The sequence below is a fragment of the Cetorhinus maximus genome, chromosome 2, assembly GCF_964194155.1.
Source record: "Cetorhinus maximus chromosome 2, sCetMax3.hap1.1, whole genome shotgun sequence".
Lineage (NCBI taxonomy): Eukaryota > Metazoa > Chordata > Chondrichthyes > Lamniformes > Cetorhinidae > Cetorhinus > Cetorhinus maximus.
Window position 1 is genome coordinate 89,078,715 of NC_135880.1, and position 27,610 is coordinate 89,106,324.

At 44.3% G+C, this 27,610-nt stretch overlaps 1 protein-coding gene across 1 annotated transcript in view; it reads left to right on the top strand.

Annotated features, from left to right (window-relative positions):
* The window catches only part of prdm6 (PR domain containing 6), a 303,646-nt gene that overhangs the window by 259,721 nt on the left and 16,315 nt on the right, over window positions 1–27,610 (top strand). Inside the window, exon 7 of the mRNA XM_078566831.1 lies at window positions 2,862–3,038. Within this exon, the coding sequence (XP_078422957.1) occupies window positions 2,862–3,038 (177 nt within the window). The remainder of the gene's footprint in view (window positions 1–2,861; window positions 3,039–27,610) is intronic.

Below are 27,610 nucleotides of genomic sequence, written 5' to 3' on the forward strand. Positions count from 1 at the left end.
GATGTCAAGAACAAAAGGACAAAGGGAGTGTTAATGTTAGTGGTAAGAGCTAAAAAAAAATAGTAGCTTTAAGGTGAAAAAGCAGAATGTGATAATAGCAGGACAAGGGTAAGCACTCTGAAAAGAACAACATGAACAAGTAACAGATGGCCCTTGTGGGGGTGGGGTGGGGAAGGGGACGGTGGTGGAAGGAAAAAAAGGGTTCGAAAATGGGATCAAAAGGGAGGGGATAAGAAGAAGGGGGATAAAACAATGAATGAATGAATGAAAATAATAATGAATAAAAATAAGTGGATAAAAATAAAAATGAATATTGAAAAAAGGAATACAAAAGGGGTGTAGATAGAGGAGGGAGTTCATGGTCTGAAGTTATTGAACTCAATGTTAAGTCCGGAAGGCTGTAAATTGCCTAGTCGGAAGATGAGGTGCTGTTCCTCCAGTTTGTGTTGGGCTTCACTGGAACATTGCAGCAGGCCAAGGACGGACATGTGGGCATGAGAGCAGGCTGGAGTGTTGAAATTGTTATGACACAGCAGTTGGTAAAGGCTGTTATTTAAAATCCAAGAGGGAAACTTTAAGCAACTGTCATAACCTATATCTTCAATTGGTATGTTTGAGTTGCAGCTCTAAATTCAGGAATAAGACCACCAGTTCTTGAAAGGTTTTTATATCAAACTAAATGAGACATTTATTAACTTACAATGAATTAAACATAATCACATGGCTACAAATGACTACTATCATAACTTTTAACAAATTACCAAATTAATCTCCACTAAGGCAACAACAACCCATAGACTTTAACCAGACACCAAGCTAAGCATTTTCACCTAACGAACACACCATCCTGCTCTCATGCCCACATGTCCGTCCTTGGCCTGCTGCATTGTTCCAGTGAAGCCCAACGCAGGAGGAACAGCACCTCATCTTCCAATTAGACACTTTACAGCCTTCCAGACTTAACATTGAGTTCAACAACTTCAGACCATGAACTCTCTTCTCTATCTACACCCCTTTTGTATTTTTCAATATTCATTTTTATTTTTTATCCACTTATTTTTATTCATTATTATTTTCATTCATTCATTCATTGTTTTATCCCCCTCTTTTTATCCCCCCTTTTTATCCCATTTTCGATCCCTTTTTTCCCTCCACCACCATCCCCTCCCCCCACCCCACCCCCACAAGGGCCACCTGTCACTTGTTCATGTTGTTCTTTTCAGAGTGCTTACCCTTGTCCTGCTATTATCACATTTTCCTTTCTTACCTTAAAGCCACTATCAGCACCTTTTTTAGCCCTTACCACTACCATTAACACTCCCTTTGTCCTTTTGTTCATGACATCTTTGTCAATCTCTCCTTTGCTCCCACCTATCGCTGGCCTTCTATCCGGCTTCACCTGCTCCACCCCCCCTTAAACAGTATAAATGTAAACACATTTCTATGTCTCTGTAGCTCTGAAGAAGAGTCATATGGACTCAAAATATCAACTCTGTTTCTCTCTCCACAGATGCTGTCAGACCTGCTAAGTTTTTCCAGTGTTTTCTGTTTTTGTTTCAGATTTCCAGCGTCCACATTATTCTGCTTGTATCTTGATGAGAATTTTAAAATTGAGGCATTGGTTAACTGGGTGCCAGTGTAGTTCAGCGAGCACAGAGATGATGGTTGAATGGGACTTATTGTGAGTTAGGACATGGGCAGCAGGGCTTTGGATGGCCTCAAGTTTACGGAGGGTAGAAGGTTAGCCAGGAGAGCATTTGAATAGTCAGGTCTAGAGGTAACAAAGTTATGGATGAGGGTTTCAGTAGCAGATAAACTGAGGCAGAGTCGGAGTTGGATTATGTGGAGGTGGCCTTAACTATGGTGTGGATATGTGATCGGAAGCTCATCTCAGGGTCAAATGTGATACCAAGGTTGTGAATAGTCTGGTTTACCTTCAGATAGTCTCCAGGGTTAGTCACTTGGGAACAGAGTTTTTGGAGGGGACCGAAGACAATGGCCAGGAATTTACGGCATGTTTCTCCTCGGCGAATGCGGCAAGCCATTTAAATCTCCATTCAGTTCGGCAGGACTGTAATATCCCACCGGGTGGGAGGGTCCCTAAAATCTTTGGTCTTCTCCGTATTTAGTTGGTGCAAATCTCTGCTCATCCAGCACTCGATATCAGACAAGTCGCCTGACAACTTAGAAACAGTGGAGGAGTTGAGAGTGGTGATAGTAAGGTAATTTCTTAGGAGGAGCAAAATTAAGGTGAGAGGGAGGCCACGTGACCTTATCTCAAGCCCCTATTTAATGCTGTAAGCCAGGGAGTGGGAGCTGGATGTAACAGATGAGTGAGGAATCTCACACTACTTTCTAGTTCTTTTGTTGGGAGAAAGTTGAGACTGGAAATTTTAGCAGAGTAAATCTGAACTTGCATCCTATTGCAAACTGGTAGCTCAATGTTTGCACTATTATGTCACTTGGAGAACCTTACTCTTTAAAATATCTAATTCACTATTTCTAGTTAATGTTAGCGGGGAGGGCAAAGCTATCTGTACCTCACCTATGATCTAATCACATGATTTGACAACTCATGATGCCAGCAATCAGCTAACTGTGTGAGAGAGAGGAATGTCACAGCTTAATTTTAATTCTGTGGCGATTGTATGTAATTCCAGTTATTTGTCCAGTTAGAGAACTCAGGTTATAAATATGAAACACAAGAACAGCAAATGGGCAGAAGCTGAATATAAGGGAGGAATTCATCATTGAATAACACTGAAAATTTTATAAATAAAAACATATCTCTAATTTAGTGTAATAAAAACAATTTTGTTTAATTTAATAAATGATAGAGAGTATATTTGGTTGTTTTCTAGGCCCTACCAATGTGGACACTGTTCTCAGTCATTCTCCCAGCCTTCAGAATTGAGGAATCACGTTGTAACCCACTCCAGTGACAGACCTTTTAAATGTGGGTACTGTGGACGTGCCTTTGCTGGAGCTACAACATTGAACAATCACATTCGAACACATACAGGGGAAAAACCATTTAAGTAAGTAAGGTATAGCAGTTACCTGCTTTAGGCCTTTTCATGGTTGAACAATGCTCTCTCTTATCACTGCAATTTTTTCTGCATCGTAACTAATTTTATTTTAATCTGAATTTCATTTAGGTATGTGTACTGTGATCAGATCTTTGTTGATGACTGGTGCAGGTCCAAGTTCTCTGTGAGTGCAGGTCTAAATTTCCTGATGATGATGAAAGCACTTTTAATGCCCCTACAGGTTGGTCGTAGGTTCAAGTCTTAGTTCTCCAGGTGAACCAGTCATTCAATGTGACTCATATTCACACAATTGTGGAAATAAAGGCATCATATTTTCTCTTCAATATTATTTCTTCTTACAAAACAAATAAGTTACTCATTTTTGTTTATGAGAACAATGAGTCAACATTGCTTATTTTATTTTATTATTTAGCGAATGCAAACCCCAAAGCCAAAGGATAGCTTCCTCATTTGCTGAGTTTGTGATTAGCCCGCCACTTAGTCTGTAGAGGAAACACTCCTCGGTAATGTGCAGCATTGTTTGTTTCTCTCTACAAGTTCATAAGGGGTTTGTACTGAGGTCCTAGTGGTAGAGATTAGCTGCACAGGGGCCCTGACCTGACCTGAACCTATTTAGCAAGGACCACTGTTGCTGTGGCAGTCCAAAGCCTGCCATTTGACAGATGGGGTTCGTCACAAGGGACTTGTTAGTGACTTCCTGTGCTTCCTATTCCTTGATCCAAAGAGTGTCTGCTGGTAGACCTTGCTCAGGGAGGGTGCTCCATATGGGGCACCGAGATGGAAGGCGGGCAGTAGGTGGGTTAAACAGGTCATCATGGAGTGGAAAGTGAGGTGCAACATGGATAGTTTCAAACAGCTTGTGGGTTTTTGTCAGTCAACAGATGTGTAGCGGAGTGATGTGTGCAAGCACAGGAAGCCAGGGGAGGAGCGTTGACCAGAGAGTTCCAGTTATGATGTGCATTGTTGTATTCAGCTGAGCGTCAACAAGATGTGTGGGTGATGACCTTTGTCAGGCAGGTGCATAGTACTCTGCTGCAAAGTATGAAAGGGCAAGTGCTGATGTCCAGAGTGTTGTGGCAGCAGCACCCCAGGTAGATCCAGAAGATTTGGTTAGTAGGTTGTTTCTGATCTTGTTTACTTCAAATGTTCCCGGATGGACAAAGTCCTAATTAGAGTCACTCCCAACTATGTTGGGTTGGGATCATGCTTTAGTCTCTGGCCATCCATGTAGATTTGCAATTCTTTTTTGGCACTGACATTGTGGAGGTGGAATTCATGAGGGGGCTGGACAGAGTAGATAGGGAGAACCTGTTCATGCTTGTAAAAGGATCAAGAACGAGAGGGATCAGATTTAAAGTGATTTGCAAATGAAGCAAATGTGACGTGAGGAAAACCTTTTCACACAACGAGTGGTTCGGGTCTGGAATGCACTGCCTGGAAGTGTGGTGGAGGCAGGTTCAATCGAAGCATTCAAGAAGGCATTAGATGATTATTTGAATAGAAACAATGTGCAGGAGTTCGGGGAAAAGGAAGGCAATGGCACTAGGTCATAATGCTCATTTGGAGAGCTGGTGCAGACACAATGGGCCAAACGGCCTCCTCTGTGCCATCAAAATTCTGGGCTGAATTTTCCCCCCCGTTGGGGGGGTTGTGCGGGGGCAGGCGGGAGTGAGCACGAACCCGATCGGCGCCCCTGATCAGGTCCGCGTCGCCATTTTACGTGGGCAGGCCAATTAAGGTCCACCCCAGCATGACGCTCGCCCGGAAGTGCTGAGCACCCCCCGTGCGGGCAGCGGGGGGGGATTCCCTGAGTTGGGGCCTGCACTCCTTCACGCATATGTGCAAAAGAGCACAGAAATCTCCCTGAGGCACGGAGCTGCCTCAGGAGATTAGTTTAAGATTTTTAAATTTAAATAAACGATTAAAAAAAACTTTTAAAGCATGCCCCCTCTTGTGACAGTGTCACATGAGCTGGGACATGTCAATGAATTTTTTAAATAATTTTTATTGAATTTAAAACACTTCATGAAACCTCATCCTGCCTGTGGATGAGGTTTTATGAAAAATGCGATGGCCGCCTGGGTTCTTCGCCTGTCCACCAACCTTAAGATTGGACGGGCAGTTCATTTAACTGTTTTAATTAGTTTTTAACAGGCCTTAATAGGCCTTTGACTGATCGGTGGGCACGCAGCCGACTCGGCTGTGCACCCGCTGAACTGAAAATCTAAGTGACGTGCGGTGACGTCGGGATGCCTGCCCCTCCCCCGCTCACCGACCGGAAAATGCTGCCCCCTGTGATCCTGTGAATTCACTGGATATGATTTTAGAGGGATTGAATGTAAGACACCATGTGCTACAGTAGTCCATCAGCCTTTTAACGTCTTTGTTAAGAATCTGGTACAGAGTGCAAAAGGATGGAGCTTGGATGGCATAACAAATGTCAGCAGCACAGATGAGCTTACAGGACGTGGTTGTTGGCCAGTCATTTGTTTCTGCTTTGAACAGGATTGGGGCTATCGCACTGAGCCTTGTGGTAGTCTATTGGCCTGTCTTCACCATGTACTTCTCCCTTGCCCAAGGTGGAATGTGAATCGTCTGTTGCAGAGGAGTGTTTCAACAACTGTCCTGACCCAGGTTGGAAGTGTTCTGGACAGCTTTAAGAGCAAGCCAGTGTGCCACACTGTATCATAGGCAGCTGTGGGATCCAGTAGCACTATGCCTGTTGTCAGCTTCTTTTGGAAGCCATTTTCAATGTAGAAAGTGAGTGCCAGAACTTGATCACGTGTGTTGTACCGCTTACGGAAACCAGCTTGGTCGATATTAAGGATGGTCTCTACTTCCAGAGATATGCGTTGCAGGATAAGACACACAAAAAGTAGTGAAATTGGTCGATAGCTGGCTGTCGATGTGAGATTTTTTCCAGGCCTTAGAATGACAATGATTTTTACCATTCACCACACCTTTAGGAGTGAGTTTAAGCTAATGATTCTTGTGTAGAACTGAGTCAGTCAGACACGAATATAGGGGCTGAGTTGTTTCAGGGATTCTGCTGCAATGTTGTCTTATCCCACTGCTTTGCCACATTTCAGATCCCTTTGTGCTTTCTCCAGTTCTGTGATCTTGAACGGATCAGGACTGCCATGTTCTGCATGTTGCTGGTGTTGTTTCTTCAGTTTGTTTTAAGTGTTGTGTTTTATTTTCCAATGGTGCCCTTGCTACATGGAGCAGATGACTGGGTGCTTGGTTCAGGGTGACCGTTGGGTGATTTAATGTAGGTGATGTTTGGACTGCTCCAAGACAGTGAATCAGGCTCCAGAACTTCTGACTGGAATGAGTGAAAATATGCTCTACTGCCGTTTTCTCCCATGTGCTGTGAAGTGCAGCATGGTGAGATTCGATGAGGTGGTCTACTACATCAGGGTCATCAGAGATTCATATTCCTTTAGGAGTGCTGTACTCTCTGCATCAAGGCATGGAATGTAAATGGATCGGTAACCACGAGGGATGGCTATGCAAGCAGCTTTGTGAATGGCACCATAAGAGCACCTATATGATTCTTCCACAGGTGTATTATGAATAGGTATAGCTACAATGGTGAATTTTACCTATCTGCTTTATGGAAGTTCCATCACATCTTCTTTGCGCCGTTGATGACTAGAAGGCAAAGGCAGTGTGAATGAGCAATGACCTGTGTTGACTGTGTGGGAAGTCATCCAGGACTAGAAACTGTGCTGGTTGGGGTGACCATCAAGGGAACTGACCCAGCACAGTACAAATGAGTAATTGCAACCCCATCTGGCTGAATAGAAGTTCCTCATTGCTCGGGATCGTTTTTCAGGGTGAAATTGTATCTGGAGGCCCACTCTAGGAGCTGTTCACCATCACTGCCTGGTGCTGAGTAACCCCACTGTGTGGTCGCTGTTGAAATCTCCCATGCAGGTGGCTGGATGGGGCAGTATTGGCCGGACTTGCTGTTCCCAGCTGGAACTTGGACACTTGCGCACGTTGTAATACATCTGCATATCATTATAAGGTCAGCCTGCCGGACTCATGCCCCCCCCGCTGGATCATCCGCGCATGTCGGCTTGATTGCACGCCGATGTATTTCACAACTGCACATAAGTAATGTGACCTGGCAAGCTGCAGTTCACTTGGGACTTCGAGGTTTGTTTGCCTATCTTACGTCAAGCAGCACTCGCAGTCATCAGCACCAGGCTTTGCAGACAACACCGCATCACTTTTAGGGGGGCTCACGGGGAGGTCTCTACCTACCAGACCAGCTGTAAGGCAGGTTTGGCTTTGTACGCCAACAGGGCTTGGGCTTGCTTGGGGTAAGGGGGAGAAGTGGCCTCAGGCAAGGGAAGAGGCTTCAGGGTGAGGGCAGTACTGAGGAAGGGGGGTATCCCAGGGTTTGTGTGGGGACACAAGTTGATCTCTGCAAGTGGCCTCAAGATGGTGAGGACTGAGGAGGCAGTCTCCAGAGCAGATGAGGCCAGAAGAGATGTGAGAGTGTGTGTGAAAGAGTGAGTAGTGATGTCCCTTGAGCTGGCAGTGAGTGAGATCCCAGTGAATGTGTGATGGGCTTGAATGTGTGAGTTTAGAGTGAGGAGATGGTCACCTTACCCTGGCAGTACGGATGAAATCATTCATCCTCTGTCTGCAATGGATGACCAACCTCTTCTGTGCAGCATTGGCACTGATCACCACTGCCATCGCCGACCAAGCCAGTGTAGCAATGCTGCTGCCCCTCCTGCAGCCAGAGCAGGGGTAGAGGACATCAAAATGGGCCTCCACAGCATCCAAAAAGCGCTCGAGGGATGCATCCCTAAACTTGGGGGCTGCAGTCTTCTTGCCTTTCGGGGCCATGTCTTATTTGCAGCAGTCCTGGGCTGGAAGCACGGAGAGGTATGCGAGCGGCTGTACTTTAAATGTGGCGCCAGCGTGATGAAGCAGCAAGGTGACGGCGTGGCGGGTGAATTGGAGCCCACCTGCCATTGAAACGGCGTATTTCCCGGGAATGCATAATTGACACGGTGGGTTTGAGACAATACGGCTTGAGCTGCCGCCATTGTGGCCGGCGGGTAATACACAGTTTTACCCGCCTGCTACCACATTTAGTGCAAACCCGGGGCGATTCCGTCCAGAGGTCAAAACAAAGGTCTGTGTGGAGCACAAGGCATGACATTCACTGAGCAACAACCTCGTGACTGAGAACGTGCCAGTTTACATTTTTGTCCTGTTCAGATCGGAAATCTGTAGCAAGTGCTGGGGAGCTGAAACTAGAGCCTTAGCATTGCAGCGGACTCAGAATAACTCACACTGATATGAATCTGTAGACAAAAATGGGCATCACAGGCAATGAGCCACATATTTTAAAAACCCTATATCTGGGCAATCTAAGAATCTTACAGAAGTTCCAGCACACAGGTCCATGTGCTATGCTGCAACGTCTTAGTAACAGCTATTTTAACATTGCAGAAGTCCTTCTCCCCTGTTTAAAAAGTACTGTATTGTTAATTTTCAAGCAGGGGTAGGACACATCATAGACATGCTTCACTTGAACAGTTACACTCTACGTAGAGGATCTCATAATACAAATTTGACCATAAAACATGGATTTCCTCATAGCATTTTAAACAGATTTATAATAGGGTGAATTTTCCATTCTGGGTGGGCGTTGGCACCAGTGGAGAATCAGCAATCAAGGGCTGGAAATCCAGAAAGAAATCATAGTTGGCAGATCTTGGCACATTGTGTTTCATTCAGCATCTTCGGGTCAATGTTTTGGGTCGGTCAATAGTGCTTTCACTAAAAATGAGTGAAAGCTTCATTTTAATAATATAATTCGTACAACCACAATTTCCAGACATTTTTGCACTGTGTCCTCAGATCATTGGTGTAAAACAGGCAACCCAGTTCAAAAGTACTTTGGCCTGTGGAATTTGTTATTTAAAAAGGAAGGAACTTTCTTGGAGCATATATGAATGTCGACTTGAACTTTAGCTTTGTGACAGTTGGAATGTTCAGCATAGTTGGTATTTTGTATATTTTTCTAGGCTTTTGTCCAAATTCTTACCAGCAGGATTTATCATTATTGCAAGCAGATTTTTGGATTTCAGTTGTAATGGGCACAACTGTCTTTTTGTGTTAGTTGGAGGAGGAAAACGAGGATAGAATTGTAGACTCTTGAGAGACAGATTTTCCTACTTTTCCTTATCCACACAGCTGTGTCTACATATATAGACGCACGTACCTAGGAATGGCCAGGGAAAACTGCTTTGCAGATTACACTTCACCAGGGCAGCTGAAACAGAATTGTGACATCTGTTCCAAAGTAATGTCCAGGCCACCTTATTTTGGAAGGGCATTGCTGGGAACAGTCAACATCACCACAGCCTTGAACCTTCCTTCAGACTCATGCCAAGCTACTACATGAGACCTGGCACAAACTGCAAGCATTTCCACTCAATCAATATACAGGTGGTCTGTGACCAGCAAAATAGAATCATTGAGGTGCATCCCAGCTTCCCATGCAGCAGTCGTGATGTTTTCACCTTATGAAATTCTTGAATGCATGGGCTACTAAAAGGAGAATCCAGGGAGACTAAAGTTACCCTCTTCAGCCTTGGCTCACATTATTGAGACAACCATAAAGACTAATTGAACAAAGGTACAATAAGATCCTTGCAGCTACCAGAGATTTTGACACGGTTATATAGTAGGATGCTGCTTGATCTTCCAGACATCTGAAATGCTGTTTCAGGTTGGTCTCTACATTCACTCAAACACCTTGAATGCTAGTCCATTAATCTGCTGATACCTTATCCCTTTGGACGTAATAAAAAAAGCCTTGTATTTACATTATGTCTTTCATGACACCAGGACACCCCAAAGCACTTTATAGTCAATTAAATACTTTTGAAGTGTACTCACTGTTGTAATGTAGGCAGCCAAGCCAATCTGCACACACTGCAAGCACCCACAAACAGCAGTGATAATGACCAGATATTCTGTTGTTTGTGATGTTGATCGAGGGATAAAGATTGACCAGAACATCAGGGATAACTCCCCTGCTCTTCTTTGAAATAGTGCTATGGGATATTTTATGTCCACTTGAGAAAGCAAACAGGGCCTTGGTTTATCACCTCATCTGAATGAAATAAAACATAATCAAATTTCATTCAGTACATGCGAGGAGAGTATGTGGATATTAAGTTCTATGCCCTGATGCTTCTTCTTGTGTTTGACAAAGAGGAACATATGTTGAATTCTGAATGCAAAGACCCCTGCCCTTTCAATAAAGGTTAACTAATAAATGAGCCATGGGCTGGTGTGCTGGAAGAATGCATGCAGCTGATTGCTTGACTGTGTGGTGGGTATATCAGTGAGACGAAAGAGTGACAAGAAAAGGAGGGCACTAGTCCTGAGCTTTGTGGAGGTCTCTAACTTCATCATCCTCTACTCCTTGCATGTTCTTACACTTGAAGTTGGTAAACACAGCTTGTTCAGATTAATTTAAAGGCCCAAAATTGGGGGTCCTCTCTCAGTTTGAGTTTGCTCCTTTCTGTTACATACTGCCTTGCGTGACAAGCAGTGAAGTGTTGAGGTGTTAGAAGTTTGAAAAGCACAAGATATGAGAGCCAAGTGCCTTCCCTGCACCCCAGTAAATGAATATGCACCTCATAGGTAGGTTGTATTGTTGGCTCACCTCACCAAATGGCATTTTGACAGCAGCTCCAGCTGAAGCGGCAGGAATAACGTATGCCTGTTGCAGTATGGAATGTGAAGCCTAGAATGAAGTATTTTATAAATCTTTAACTTGGAGCCTTGGTCAGGGTTTAGCAGGATGAAACAAGACATTTTGTGGCATATATAATCTGCCTATTCACCTAATATAATACCTTTCTGTAGATGATTTCCTCAATTCCTTTGTCAGTTAGCTGTTAGAGTCTTTCACCTCATATGTATCAGACCGATGGAGCTACTGTGAGTGAAGTACCATGGGATCCTTCTTTTGCTCTATTTCTTCCAGAAGCAGTTCCAAAGCAAATCATAAAAGCAGTGCTCATGTCCTTGACCAGCCTTTTCGAGCTTTGCCTATCCACAATTTAGGAATCCTTATAAACGGCATCTACAACCTTCAGGAGAAGTAATTCTTTTGGGAATTGACTATGCATAATTAATTAAGTTGACTTTGTCAAAGTTGGTAAGGTTAGACCCGGTATAAAATTTGCTGCAATTCAGTCTTGCCACTTCAACGCCAAGCTGGGAATATTTACTCTCATGTTTATCAGGCACACTGAAGTGTTAAATGAGACATTGTGCCAAAGTGTTGGTAAGGTTCATACAGGTAAAATTGTCCTAAAGTTGTTGCCTACGTGCTCCAGTACTAAATCTGCATCATGGAACAAAATCCGAAAAATGAACTTTTATGGAACTCAACTAACACACTCAAACCTGTCCTAGGTACCGATATATTGCAGACATCTTCTGCTGGTACATTGTAAACCTTAGGAAGATTCATGGAAACACTTCAACAATCTGATTGATTTTAACCAGGTTACTGTGTAAATAGATTTTTATAATTAATTGAAGAGGTTTCGGGGTCAGAATGGAAAATAGATTTCTTTTAATCTAAATGCGTTACTTATGAGTGACCTCGTTGGCTCTAGATTTTTTTTAACACCTTATTCCTGTCATCTTTTGGAAAGGGTTATGATGCAGTAGGACCTATTGTGGCAAAGCCAATGACCTGATTTTACCTGATGTCTTTTGAATTGATAAGAGCTTTCATTGCTAATCTTTGAAATGCATCAAAATATTATAATTCTTCTGAAAATAATTCAGAACACACATTGCCACTACAGAAATTCTAATTAAACTTTGATTTTAAGGAAAATTAATTGTGCGTCTTGGCATAGAAAGAAATTAAATTCAGGGATGTACTTGCTCAATAAAGACTCCTTTAGACAGATTATAAGTCCCCCTATTACTAAGGATGAAACCACAACTTTTAATAAAGATCTAGTGAACCTTCAATGCTGTTACTCATTGTAAGGTGGAGGATAGTGGCTGTCTCTTATCTGCTGTATTGTAATCATGGGCTGGATTTTCATGGAGCGATGGAGACTCCACGGATGTTTAAAAATGACAGATGGTACTGATTCAAGGGTTCCCGCTCCCATTCCTGGCACCCTCAATTTTTACTGGCACAGGAGAAGTGTGCAGGCAGTGAACCCACTCTCTTTACTCCCAATCTAGCTGGCTCTGTTGCAGGAATAGGCATCTCCTAGCTGCTACAATTTTCATGGAGTTGGGCCAGCTTCTCAAGTGCTCAAGGTTCACTGCCTCTCAGAAGTGTCATGAACCTTGGAGGCAGGAACATTTTGAAAGATAACTTCCAATACTCTTACCCATGCCCCCATGCCAACCCATGCCCCACACATGCCCAGCACCCCCTCATACCCTCCATGCCAACTCACAGCACTTCCATGCCATTCACCCAGTACATACTCTGTACAGACCCAATATACCCTATAGTAGCATTGGCATGGATGGAGCATGAGGAGTGGGTGGGGACATGAGGGAGTATGAGGGGTGAGTGCCTGAGGGCCAAATATTTAACAAAACAACTGGGATAAAATCCCAGAAAACTGAGGTGGGCCTTTTAAACAGCCCACCTCACCACTCAGCAGCCCCTGTAACCGCCTCCGATCTGTGTCCGTGGGCGGCAGGCCTGACTCCATCCTGCACCCATTCCCCACACGCCCCCCCAAGCAAAAACCATGCTATTCAGACCTGAAAAGTGCCCAATCTACCTCAAATTACCCCAGAAGGGTAAAGCATCTCAATTATTTGAGTAATAGTTGAAGTTAACTGTTTCACACTGCTATTATGCTGTGGCAATTTAGGACATCACTGCAGGAGTTCCTCAGGGTAGTTCCCTCTGCCCAACCATCTTCAGCTGCTTCATTAATAACCTTCCTTCCATCATAAGGTCAGAAGTGGAGATGGTGGCTGGTGATTGCACAATGTTCCGCACCATTCGCAAGGCCTCAGATACTGAAGTAGTCCATGTCCAAATGCAGCAAGACCTGGACAATATTCAGGCTTGGAATGACAGGTGGGAAGTAACATTCGTGCCTCACAAGTGCCAGGTAATGACCACTAACCATTGCCCCTTGATGTTCAATGGCATGACCATCACTGAATCCCCCACTATCAACATCCTGGGGGTTACCATTAACCAGAAACTGAACTGGACTAGCCATATAAATACTGTGGCTACAAGAACAGGTCAGAATTTGGGAATCCTGCAGCGAGTAATTCACCTCCTGACTCCCCAAAGCCTGTCCACCATCTACAAGGCACAAGTCAGTAGTTTGATGGAATAATCTCCAGTTGCCTAGATGAGTGCAACTCCAACAACACTCAAGAAGCTTGACACCATCCAGGACAAAGCAGCCCACTTGATTGGCACCACATCCACAAACATTCACTCCCTCCACCACTGGTGCACAGTAGCAGCAATGTGTACCACTGCAGGAATTCACCAAGGCTCCTTTGACAGCATCTTCCAAACCCATGGCCACTATCATCTAGAAGGACAAGGGCAGCAGGTAGATGGGAACACCACCACCTGGAAGTTCCCCTCCCAGTCATTCACTATCCTGACTTGGAAACATATTGGCCTACTGCTGTTTATATTTTTATGTTCTCACCAATGTCGGCTGTCATTTGGCCACTACAGCAGGCAAGTCCTGCTTCTTCTCCAGCATCACTCTTGCACCTCCACCGTGGCTTCTGCTACAGCCACTCAGCTTCTGACCTCATTACAGCCTTGGTCCAAACTTGGACAAAAGAGCTGAATTTAAGAGGTGAGGTGGGACTGATTGCCCTTGACATCAAAGTAGCATTTTGACAGAATGTGGCATCATGGAGCCCTAGCAAAAGTGAAGTCAAAGAGAATCAGGAGGAAAACTCTCCACCGGTTGGAGTCATACCGAGCACAAAAAAAGATGGTTGTGATTGTTGGAGGCAGGATTTTGCTGCTCAGATGCAAAGAGTTCCTCAGGGCAGTGTCCAAGGCCCAACCACCTTCAACTGTTTCATCAATGACCTTCCATCATAATAAGGCCAGAAGTGGGGATATTCACTGATGATTGCCCAGTGTTCAGTACCATTTTTAACTCCACAGTTCATGTTCACATGCAGCAAGACCTGGACAACATTCAGGCTTTGGTTGATAAGTGGCAAGTAACATTCGTGCCACACAAGTGCCAGGCAATGACTTAAGAAGGCTAATGGAATGCTATCCTTTATTATGAGAGGAATTGAACATAAAAGTGAGGATGTAATGCTTCAGTTCAAATACTGTGTACAGTTTTGATCTCCTTATTTAAGGAAGGATTTAAATGCATTGGAGGGGATTCAGAGGAAGTTTGCTAGATTGATAGCTGGAAAGTTTATTCAGGAAAGGTTAGACAGACTTGCCTTGATTCTACTGGAGTTTAGAAGATTGAGGGGTGACTTGATTGAAGCATATAAGATCCTGAATGGGCTTGACAAGGTGGTTGTGGAAAGGATATTTCCACTTTTGGGTGAGTTCAGAACTAGGAGGCACTATTTTCAAATTAAGGGTCCCCTTTTAGGACAGGGATGAGGAAATTTTTTTTTCTTCCAGAGGGTTGTGAGACTTTGGAACTCTGCATCAGAAGGCAGCGGAAGCAGGCTCATTGAATATTTTTAAGGCAGAGGTAGATAGATTTTTGTTAGGCAAGGGAATCAAAGGTTATCGATGGTAGATGGGAATGTAGAACTCAAAACACAAACAGATCAGCCATGGTCTTATTGAATGGTGGAGCAGGCTCATGGGGCCGAATGGCCTACTTCTGCTCCTATTTCATATGTTCATATGTTTGTATTTAGAAATCTGTCAATCCCTGCTTTAAATATACTCAATGACTGAGTCCCACAGCCCCATGGGGTAGAGAAGTCCAATGATTTACAACCCTCTGAGTAAAGAAATTTCTCCCCATCTCAGTCCTAAGTGGCTTCCCCCTTATTTTGAAATTGTGTCCCCTGGTTCTAGACTCCCCAACCAGGTGCAGAGAAAAGGGTACGTACTGTGATTTTACAAACACAGAGCTAGCAGACAGAGTTGTTGAGTTGGTGATTGCATCCACTCCCCTGGAAGCATTCAAGAAAGATCTGCTAGACAAGCCCAAAACGTACAGCTTCGAAGAATTACTCAAGGGTGGACATAAGTATGAAGTGATCCTCGCAGGTCGATGAAGCTTACAGGTCCTAAGCACAACGCCAATTGTTGATGCACTCACTAGCACACCTAAACCTAGCAAGACATGTGGGAGACCTGGCCTTCTGCATGCACCAAGGAAATGCCCAGCTTTCCACCAATTCTGGAAGGCATGTGGCAGAAAGGGTCATTGGCATGGCAGAGCACTAGAGCAAAGACTGATGCTGCTACAAAGAGCTGTGCACTGATCCAAACAGACTGCACACAACAGATACCTTCAGGCAAGAAGAAAGACTATCCGGTATCCCCTCAGAAACATATACATGGGCTGATGGACAAACCAAAGCATGACGATGATGTGCATGATGAAACAAAGATGAACACATGTTTTACGCCATCATTCTCATGGAAAATTTAGATGCCATCACACTGGCTGAAGTGTTTGTCAAGATTAAAATTATCTATCCTAAGAAAGTTGGCAATTACTTGTTATTGGCCAAGATTGGCACATGGGCAAGTGCCAACATCCTACCTCTGTGGATTCTAAAAGACATGCATCCACAGACATGGAAGGTCATGACGAAACCTTTTACTGTGCAACTTTTGGTGTACAATGGTTCACTAATTCCATGTGCAGGATCCATGGTCCTGGAGTGCAAGCATAATCAATCCTCCTGGTTGTCACAGATGCTCAAGATCATGGAGACTAAAGGCAGATCTACTGGCATGCCATGACCTCATACGAGTGACAATCTATGGAATCAGTCAGACCTCATACAGCAGGTCAACCTCAGAAACTGCTCCTATCGCCTCAGTTCATGACCTATCATCAAAATATCCAGAATATTTCGACAAAATGGCAGTTTCAAGGGAGCTGCAATGTTATGCAAGTCCAATGTTATGCAATGAAAGCAAGTCCATCAGTTGATTTGATACACTTTGCACAACGCAGATGCAAGCAGCGACAAGAAGAAAGGATGAAAGATTATACAACTACAGAAACTGTGGAAAAACATCATCGCAGGATAGCTTGATTCAATTCAACATGCCCACGAACATGTGAGAGCATTTTGACCTTACCAGGACAAGCTAGGCATCTCCCGGGCAGTCATTTCTAATGGCAAACAAGTCAGCTTTGTGACCTGATATTCTTCAACAACTTCATCACTCACTCATGGGCATAGTTTGAGTGAGAAGACTAGCAAGAGAGACGGTCTATTGGCAGGCTATGAACAATGACATTGAAGTCATCGTCAAGAAGTACAAATCATGTCAAGAGCATATGCCAAGTCAGCACAAAGAACCATTGATTCCGCATGAAGTTCCAATTTATCCTTGGTCCAAAATCGCATTTGACCTCTTTCATGTCCATGGCACTGACTTCATCATCGCCAACTACTTTACCAAGTACTCTATTATTCAACAATTGCACAATATGCCAAGCACAACTGTTGCACACACTCTAAGTGCTATTTTCAGTTTGTTTGGTGCACCTAGAGAAATCATTACAAATCAAGCAAGAACTACACATTGCAACGTTACGTCTGAGAGCAAAACCTTTAAATGCAACTATCATCACCAGCAGAGCTCAAATTCACCAGACTAGTGCATACCAATTTACCTACCCTTATCCATTCTACTCTCTTAGAAACTAGAGAACAAGTTTTAAAACTGCAGAAGATGACCAATTTACATGATAAAAATGTGGGTGCAGAATTGCCAAGTTTACAGTTGGGACAACAAATTTGCATCTAGGATCCCACAGAAGATTTGTGGCAACCTGTCAAGGTGACAAGGATTGTTCAGAGTCAAAATCCTATGAAGTCATTGCACTAAAAGGTGCAAAGGTGAGGCATAACGGAGGTCAAATCAGATCCATTCCAATTCCTCAGCCACCGTACAGTCCTATTGCATCTAGGAAAAGACCCCAAATGTAATCAGGCACATCATCCAAGATTGACAATCCCACAGATCACTGTGAGCAATTAAAGAAGCCTCCAGACCAAGGTTACCATTACAAGATCTGGATATAACAGCAGATTACCTCTATGCTTTAGAGGCTCATACATTCATCAGTTCTATGGGCTTATGTAGTGGTAACTAAACATGAACATGTATTGTAAATGGTTATACTTCTTTGGAAGGAGGGAAAGTATATTTAAAAAGAAAAGGGGATGTTTTAATATGCCTTTAAGGGATAGCAGCATGCCATCACTAGAAAGGAAGTGTGTCCTGTGATCTAGCCTCAGTTTCACTTTTGCCTGTGAGTAAAACACAGCTCTGATGTCTTCACGCTTTCTATCCAAGTATACATGCTCTCGTGTGCCTAGTCTCAAGAAATGAACCCACAACGAGTTTACACAATCCCTTATGAGTGATTAGTGCCTTTATATCATTACAAAAACATGACAGTTATGGCTCAACCACTAATTGTCTTCCAGTTATGCCACTGATAACTTTAAATTTAAGTCACCATTACCTGATTACTTAACTTGTATTCCAGCACCAGGACTTCTAAGCCATTTTCAGTTATATTAAAAACACCATAGCAGTAAAAGCTTCTTTCCCCCACTGTGTATAACTGTTTGGGTAATGCAGCAAACCAGTATTAGAAGCTAGGGACCAAATTTCTCCACTGTTATGTCTGTGAACGTGAGCAAGCAGGAGCCGGGAAATAAAGTAGGGAGATATTTCCAATGGCTGCCAAGCTCCCCATCAACTCTAATATTTTCCTCTCATTTGCAGCTTGGGAAATCGTTTGGGGACAGGATGCAAGCTTGAGGTGGACTTATGTTCCATTACAGTGAATAGAAAAGCCTGCCCCAATCCCTTGACTAAAGTTAAGGATACTTTCAAATAACTTGTACAGATTCGCTTCTTGGGATTGATTTTATTGACAACGTTTTCTGAGACCCCATGCCATTGGCAGGACCCGGACACAGGGTGAGGAAGCATTTTGGAAAATCACTGCGGCACTGCCTGCAATTTTCTGTTCCACCCACTGCAAGTGGCACAGGATCTCAGGAAATTTATCCCTAAATCTCAAGTCTATTACTGAACACTACACATCCTTTAGCTTATCTAAATCCTGTCATCGAATTAAAGTGAAAAAATAATAAATGTTAGTTCGGCTGTAAAATTCTCGCATTCACAGAACTATATCAATCCCTGTGAAGAAATGTTTTAAAAATAGACTAAAGCATTTGAAAAAAACTTGAATATGTTAAAAGCTATGTTCACAAGATTTAATGTTGGGGAGTTTTAAATTATGGTCTTAGTAAGCCAATAAAAACAGATAATCGCTTAGCACAGCATGAGCAGGGCCCCTGGGATCCTATAGTAAACAAAGGTGGAATTCTGTGGCAAGTTCTTTCTAATACTGCAGTAGACAATCTAAATCAGTCAACATTTCAGAAAGTTTGGTTTGTGGATAAAATATATACAAACTGACCTCTGGGCCTTCTCAAAGCAATTCTCTGCTGTCCAAAATCATCGATCAAAAGTAAAAAGGCAACTATAGCTAAGCTGTGTCTCAATCAACATGTGCTCTTTATTCATTGACCAGATCTGTCTGCGACAACATCTATTTATCATAATTTTCTTGGCACCTAATTTTGCTATGCATCTCTTGTATGCATGCTCTGCCACACATTCTTCAGACATTTTAGACATTTAGGGTAGATTTTATGAATGTGCCACTTCCGGCATGGCATCTCGTCTGCTGGGAGTGCAAGTAGGAAATCATAGGAACACTTCACCACAATTCTGCGCTGCTTAATTGAATGGAAAATTGTGTGTAATATGTCTTCAAAGTTCTAATATGTGACCCCAGTAGAAGGGGTTCTGTGCCAGGAGTACAATTTATCTTTCAAGCTAGTACTTTGCAGCTGAAAAAGTGTAAACAGCATCACAACTTTTTAAAGCCATATCAACCAACTCCTCACTCCTCCATGTGAAAAAAAAGCTGCCTGTATTACTCAGTTTCCTCTAAACTGAGCTCTGGTTTAATCAATTGCCATTTGTTGCAAAATAAGGAACAGTTGGGACATGGTACAGTTGATTGACAAAAAGGATTCTATAGAAATTAACCCAAAGGAGTTGTGCTGCCATTGTGGCAGCCAATAATATAAAGAAAATCAATTTTCCATTGTTTTCCTGACAATCTGTAAAATGGAACAAATTTTATGGCTGCAGAACCAGGGAATTCCCAGATCCTTGCCTCTGAAAAAACAAATGAAAAACCAAGGGTAGGACACTTCAACATATGTTGGTTACATTTTCCAATCTAGTACTACCGTAGCTGCGTCAATCTTAAAGGAATTCCTGTCCTCATTATATATTCATTACGAGCTTTTGGTCTGAATTTCCCTTCGCAGGCACTTGCTGAGGCAGAACTGAATGGTTTATAACCTCAATGTCATGTTTGACTTGGAGCTGAGCTACACCCTCATATTCACAAAGGCTGCCTCTAAGACCCTCTGCTTGCACTCCTATCTCAACTTATCTGTCTCATTCATGCCTTTGTCTACAGGCTTGATATAGTCCAATGCTCTCCTGACTGACCTCCCATCCTGTATCCTGCATAAACTTCAGCTCACCCAAAGCTATGCTGCCATATCTTAATCTGCACCAGTTCCACTTGCCCACCATACCTATCCCCGCTGAGCTACTTTGGGTGGAATCATGCCAGATTTGCATTAAGTGCGGTAGCAGGCATGAAAACTAACCGCAAAGGCAGGTTTTCGCACCGTATTGTCCGCTTCCCGCCTTATTAATTATGCAGCTACAGGAAACACACTGTCTCACTGGCATGCAGCCTCCAAATCGCCTGCCATACCGTTACCTCACCGTTTCCTCATTCTGGGTGCCAAATCTAAACTGCAGCCACGCACACAGTTCTCAGTGCTTGCAGCCCAGGACTACTCGCGTGAAGGCATGACCCTGAAAGCCAAGAAGAGTTCAGCAACCCATCACTGGAATGCCTTTCGGAGGCCCGCCATGATATTCACCACCACGCTCTGGCTGCAGGAGGTCTAGCAATCTCACCACTCCGGCTTGGGAGGTGGTGGCAGTGGCGGTCAGTGCCAATGCTGCACAGAAGAGATTGACCATCCAGTGCAGAAATAGTATGAATTATCTTGTCCGTGCCACCAGAGTAAGACAACCATCTCATCACTCTAAACTCACACTCTCACAAGGCCATCACATATTCAGTGGCATCTCATTCATCACCAGCTCAAGGGACATCACCACTCACTCTTTCACACACACCCTCACATCTCCATCTGGCCCCATCTACTCTGGAGACTGCCTCCTCAGTCCTCACTATCTTGAGGTCACTTGCATAGATCAACATGAGCCCCACACACATCCTGGGTTACCCCCCCTCCCTTCCCCAGGACAGCCTACATCCTGCAGTTTCATCCCTTGCCTAAGACCGTTTCTGTCCCTTCCCCAAGAAAGCCCTAGCCCTGCAGCCATTGAAAAGCCACTCCCGCCTTACTGCAGGTCTGGTAGGTAGATACCTGCCTGTGAGTCCCCCGGGAAGTGATGTAGTGCTGCCTGCAAAGCCTGGCGCTGATGACCGCAAGTGCTGGCTGATGCAAGGTAGGCAAACAAATCTCGAAGTCCTGAGTGAAGTGCAGCTTGCCAGCTGCACGTTGCTTATGTGCAGTTGTGAAACATGTCAGTGTTCAATCACACCGACGTGCCTGGATGATCCAGTGTGGGGGGATGATTCTGTGAGCAGGGTTTACAATGAGATGCCAAAGTATTGAAATTAGGTTCCCAATGTGCAGCAGCAGGAGACACAGCCCGCCATTGACGGGCAGAACGGACATTTGCAAACTGGTTTCACGATGGTGTAAAACTGATTTTTGCCTTCTTGCCATATTGCCCACTCATGCCCACCATGATGCCTGCTGCCAACGGGAACGGAAAATTCTGGCCTTTGGCTCTCTTGCGATCTAGGTGACTGAAGCTACAGCTGTCAATGAAGGGAGAAAGAGCAAGGGGATGCACAAGACGCCAGAGTCAGAGGAGTGGAGCTTGGTAGGGAAACTTTGTAGAATGGGAGGAAATTATAGGGACAAGGAGGGGTGTGACAATAGAAGAATTTAAGTGTAAGGGTAAGAATTTTAACTTTGAGATGCTGGGGGAAAGAAGCCAATGTAGGTCAATGAGAACAGATGTTGTGGGTGAATGGTTCAGTATAAACATATCTGGCTGCTGTCTTTGTCTTTCTCTGTTCTTGGTATACACAACCATTAAACAAAAACACATTAAGATTAAGATTCAACTTCAATGGGGTGCAAAACAGACAGGAGTGGATCAACTGTCTGTTATACATACTGCCCAATTTTTATTTCCATTTCCATTGACAGATGTCCATTATTCTTTATCTCAAACTATGTCCTGTTCTTTATTTGTATTTCTTTTGTATAAAATCAGTGGCAGTAATCATACCACCCTTTCAGGCATTGAAAAATTGTACTTTGATATATTACATGTTGCCAGAGAAATCCAATGTCTCATTCCTGTTTAAGAGGGCCAAAGGAAATTCACTTCATTGAACAACAAGTGACAGTCTTCACCTACTGTCTCCTGTCACAGGGGCAAGTGGAGTGCCACCAGAATTACAGTTTCCCTTTCTGCTGTTCAACAGGTCTGAAATATAGTTGTCTGTGAGCCTCTGGTTGCTTCTCTATGGATAACATAACCCTGATATTATTATTTGCATCCCCATTTCACTTTCAACATCCATTTGAACAATAAACCACCTTATAAAGTTTTATTAACAAATCAATCATCATCCTTCTTAACTGTTCCATTGTTAGACAAGCATAATGTTAGAGGCACTTTGGTTAAGATGACAGCCTTTACAGAAATTCAGAGTTGATTATCCATAACCTGACTGACTTCTAGATAGAGCACCTAATGCCAGTAGAACATCCCTCCTGGTGAGGAGGAGGGGGAGTGAAGAGAGATAAGTAAAACTACAAGAATGATTTAGCTGATCCACAAGGCATGGCTCCTGTTGGGTAATAAACTTGGCCTGGCAGAAGTAGTTGAGAAATTCAATTAGAATGTTCTGTCTGCTAACTTGAAGGAGGACAGTGAGAATGAAAGTTCTCTTTTAAAAATTAATGAATATCACATTTCAGCAGTTAATTTGTGATTGTCTAACAGCTGTTGGTGTGTGACTTTATAAGGTTTTCTTTGATGTAATGTTAGAAGCTGAAAGACTGAAGAAAGATTAATGATAAAAATGTTATTTATAGTTTTTCTGACATTTATGTTTGAACATAAAGTGCAAATATTCAGCCAATTAATCCAATTTAGAACCCTATTAAGGATCATTTTGCACTGATCTTGCTTATCTAGACCATTCAAATCTATATTTAATGAAAAACTCATAATGGACTCAGGTTTCTGTTGCCACCTTTGAATCAAGGCCCTCGGGCTAAAACTTCAGTAAGAACCATTAATGGGCTCAGGGATCACATTAAGTAATTAATCCAGGCCCATTCAAACTAATGCAAGCAGCATGCAAACTTTGGGCAGAATCTTGTGGAGGCAATGGGGCCTTGGCCACTGACAGGAGAGCCAGCAAGAAATCCACATCGCCTCTTTTTGGGAAGCACCTCTGCATCTTGTTCCAATCAGGCACTTCACAGGCTTTCCCCTGGGATCAAGGACCACAGGGGCGGAAGCACTGCCCACTCAGAGCTGCTGGCCAATCAGAGGCCAGCAGTTCTATTGAATGACAGCACCAGTGAGGAGGTGGTTGCTGCTGCCAGTGTAACACCCATCCAAGGCCTAGGTGAGCGGTGGCAGGAGGGAGGGTTGTGGTGAATGGTAGCCCTTTGAGTTGTGATATGTCTTCCCTTTGAGATGCAGTACCCATCACATGTACGCTGTCAATGGCTCCATGCTGCATGGGGAGGCCACCTACCTTGACGAAAGCAATTGCCCATTCCTCTTGCTTCTCTCTGCTTAGAGAGCAGACAATGGAGTCCCTTGTCTGATGTGCAGGGCTTCTGTAACCTCTTGGATGTATCAATGAATGGTGAACTGCAATATGTTGATAATGTCATTGGCTGCAGCCTGGAAGGATCCACTGGCATTGAGGGCCACAATGATCTTGATGGCCACTGGCAGTGCCATTCCTTGCCCTGCACTATCCACTTCGAGGATGTGGCATAGTTCTATGACCACCTCCTTGGTGAAGCACAGTTGCCAGAGACACTGTTCCTGGGTTGGAGGTATGAAAAGTGCTCCCTGAAAACCCCTAGTGACTATGGCCACCTATTGAGCCCTCCTCCTCCTCCCTCTGCCTACAGCTTCTCCCCCCTGTTGTCTGTGTTCCTTGTCCCTGTGATGCTGCTACCCAAGGGGAAGTGTAATTAAAGTCTCCGTGACTGGAAGCAAGTGGCCTTTCAACACCACATAACTCCTTCCAAAGGTCCGTCATCATTACCTTCCAACAAATAAAGAATTTCTGTCAACTCCTCCAGCAAAGCAATACTCCCACTAGCTCCGCTGCAACAAGTAGATAGTCAAAAGCACTGCACCTGAAAGTTGGATGCTGATCCCTTGAAATAGTATTGGTAGGTGTGCAGCTGAAGACATCTCCAGCTGTGCATGTTTGAGGGAGTGGCAAGGTTCAAAATGGCAGGGCAGGTATCAAATCAGTGTTACACATTGACTGGTGTCACAAGCTACCACCTTGCATACTTTTGATGTTCCGAAAGGAAGCACACGTTATTGACCTTCACAATATGGTGATCAGCACAGGCCAGATTACCTGACAGTTTCTCCTGAACTGGCTCCCATAATATCGGAACTACCAGCGCTAGGAACCCAATTTTGCAGCCCCGATATTTTTATTCCCACAATCACTGGATTATCGACAGTAATAAAACTGGCTCCTTTATCCTGATGACAATCACAGAGCTACCTTTTTGTGAATCTGTTTTTTTTTATTTGTTCATGCATGTGGGCATTGCTGGCTAGGCCATCATTTATTGTCCATCCCTACAGGGCATTTAAGAGTCAACCACATTAAGGGAGTCAAATGTAGGTCAGACCAGGTAAGGATGGTAGATTTCCCTCCCTAAAAGGCATTAGTGAACCAGATGGCTTTTTACAACAATGGTTTTATGTCATCATTAGACTTTGAATTCCAGATTTTTATTGAATTCAAATTCCACCACCTGCATCGTGGGATTTGAATTTCGGTCCCCAGAGCATTATCCTGGGTCTCTGGATTACCAGTCCAGTAATAACACTACTATGCCACTACCTCCCCATTACCAGGATAGGAAAGCCATTCTTATTTCAACCATGGGGTGTAGCTGATGAAGGGAGATGTGAGTAGTTAGTGGAGGGAGATGTGAGCAGTGGATGGAGGGGGATGTGAGCAGTCGATGGAGGGAGATCTGTCCATTTTCAGTTGGCTACTCCTCAACCTGATCAGAGGAATGAGATAAGAAGCATCAATTCATTTTTGTGCTCAGTTAGAGTAGAATCTGGGTGAATGTGCCTAAAGGGACTAGTGGTGGGACCCTGGTAAATTGGCAAGTTAGCCTCATTTGTTTATTACCAATGTGTGGGAGATGGTCAAGACCACAGATACATCTCAGTGGTCATGGGAAGGCAGCAAGTTTGGCTGCCTGGGTAGTTGATGAGGGCTAAGGTGAATCCCATGATATCTAAGGTGAGGGGAAGAGATTGGAAGGGGGAAAGCTCCTTCCAGCTTCATATTCAAGTAAGAATATTCTTTTAAACTTCTTTTCTTAGTGGCAGCCTCTCGCAGTCCCATCAAGAAATGACAGTTAGTCTGCATGTAGACCTAGTAATGCAGCAGCCCTGACAGTGAAACTAATTTCCAGTGTGGATCCTAAAAAGTACATTCAGATATTCAATGGACCTAGTGGCTATTGGGGGCTAATGGCAGGATGTTTCGCCAATGTGTGATCCAAAATGGCATCAGATGTACTTCTATTGCTATTTGGCGAAGGATGTTGACCTCCTAAATTGGGTCGGTGCATTTACTCAGAAAACAGTTGCAGGGTGATCCAACTTTTAAGCCATTTTATGACTAGACTATTTCTTAATCATGTTTTGTGACTGGAACTAATTAATTTATTTCAGAAGCCTTGTTGCATTTAAAAAAGCATTGCAGTTTGAGAATTTGAAGCTCCCCTGACAGAAGACAATAGTTTAACAACAGCTTCAGTATCTAATCAGTTTTCAAATAAACATTCAGATTACACTAATGTGTCATCAGCACTTTGGGAAGTCCTGAGAGGGACAGCATTACACACATGCACTAATGAATAAAACAGAAATCTTTATGTGAACAATACTCTTGGGTCCTTTCATTGAACTGAATGATTTGATGGTTTGAAGAAGGATGTTGTTTTTTCATTTGACAAGATTTTATCTATTATGTTGAAGATGATTAACTCATTCAGAACAGGGCTTCACAAAATTACAGTGGTAGCATTATTAAGTGTCCAGTAAGCAACTTCAACTTTCTCCCTTCCCTTTTCCCCTCACTAACAAACTTTGTTTCAGGTTGATTTCCAGCCTGCCCATTGGCAGCCTATTCTTAATTTGATGACTAAAAATTCGTTCACACCTGTTTCGGGCACAAGGGGTCACAATTCGCAATCTTCCCACACCTGTTCCCGTTGAGACAGGCAGTAGGCAAACTTCATGCTGCCTCATTTGAACCATTTCAGCATGCAGCCCAGTGCAACTTGCACTTCTGCCTGGTTGCAACTTCAGCAGGTGGCATAACAGCATGCATGGCTAGCATATGTTCCTCCAGCTCTTAAAGGCAGTCTGGCTCTCCTAAAGGTAAATTGTATTGAATGTAAGGCGACGGCTGCTGACTGCCAGTACTGCAATTGAAGAGAAGGGAAATGAAGCACCGAGGCAGAGAGTGGGTTCTGCAATTCATGAATGTGGTGCTGGAGGCCTTAGTCATGGAGGTTGATGGGATGAAAGATACCATGGGCCAAATGGTATGGGCAGGGAGGCAGGAGGACTGGCAAGAAGGTGGTGGAGGTGAGGGAGGCTAGGCATTGGGAGGCGAGTCCAACATCTTTCTGCTGCCCTGGGATTTTTCTGGCACCAGGAACCATAATGGCTCAGCTTCCACTGGGTGGCCTGTCAGCCACTTATGTGGCCAATTAAGGGTCATTTTCCCCACCCGCGGGCATTTTTCCCATGTCAGGAGGGCCCATCACTGTATTGGGGGACTGCCAGATAAACCCTGGTGGCCTCCCAGCAGGTTCCAGAGGGCCTCTTTGATGGGCAATTCCTGACCCACAGAGGCTCCCTGCAGCAGCAACGTCACTGGTACATTACAATCCCCACCCCAACCCCTCCCCACCCACCCGCCCCGAATCGCTGAGGCCTGCCTGCCTGGCCCCGGCTTCCCCCATTCCTCCAGCCAAACAGAGCCCCCTGCTATTCAGGGGCCCTCTCCCTGGAGCTGCAGCCTCAATGGTGGCACTGCTGAAGCTGCCAAGCTGCTGCCCCTCAATTAGACGCTGGCCCTGGCAGTAACCTCTTAATTAAGCACCGCTGGCAAAATGCTGCCTCGGGGACCTGCTGCCCATCAGAACAGAGTTGGCTTGTGTTTCAGCCCTGGCAGCAGATCTTGACCATCAGGGAGAAAATTCAACCCCATGTTTCCACGGGCTGCCAGGGGAGGCTGTCAAGGACCACCCTCTGAAGGGAATGGGAGCAGATGTCCAGGGAGTTCGACCCTTGGAGTCTGTCCCCAAAGACCTACCAGCAGTGCCACAGGAGGCTAGACTGGAACTGCCCATTGTGGGTCCTGTTGGGGATCTAGCAGGGAAGCCCAGTCAGTTCCATTGCAGAGGCCTAACAATATTAGGCACTTAAGGGGCCACCATCAGGCTTTCCATTGTTGGGCCTTCCATTGAATTCAAGGCCCCGGCAACAGAAGCCCAACCACTGAGAGCTGCCGGCTAACCAGAGGCTGGCAGCTCATCATTGCAGGCAGCACCAGGGGGAGCCATGGCAGCTACCAGGAATGCACCAACAGAGGCCCAAGGTTGCTGAGGGGCCCCTAGGCCAAAGGTGAGTAAGGCCGGGATAGGGATCATGGAATGGAGGTTGCCGGACAAGGAGATGGAGGGGAGAAGAGGCAAAGTCAGGGTGGTGGCTTTCAGCAACCCCCTTCTTGATGCTGGGTTTTAAAATCATATGAAATAGGAGCAGGGTTAAGCCATTCAGTCCATGAAGCCTACTCCACTATTAAATA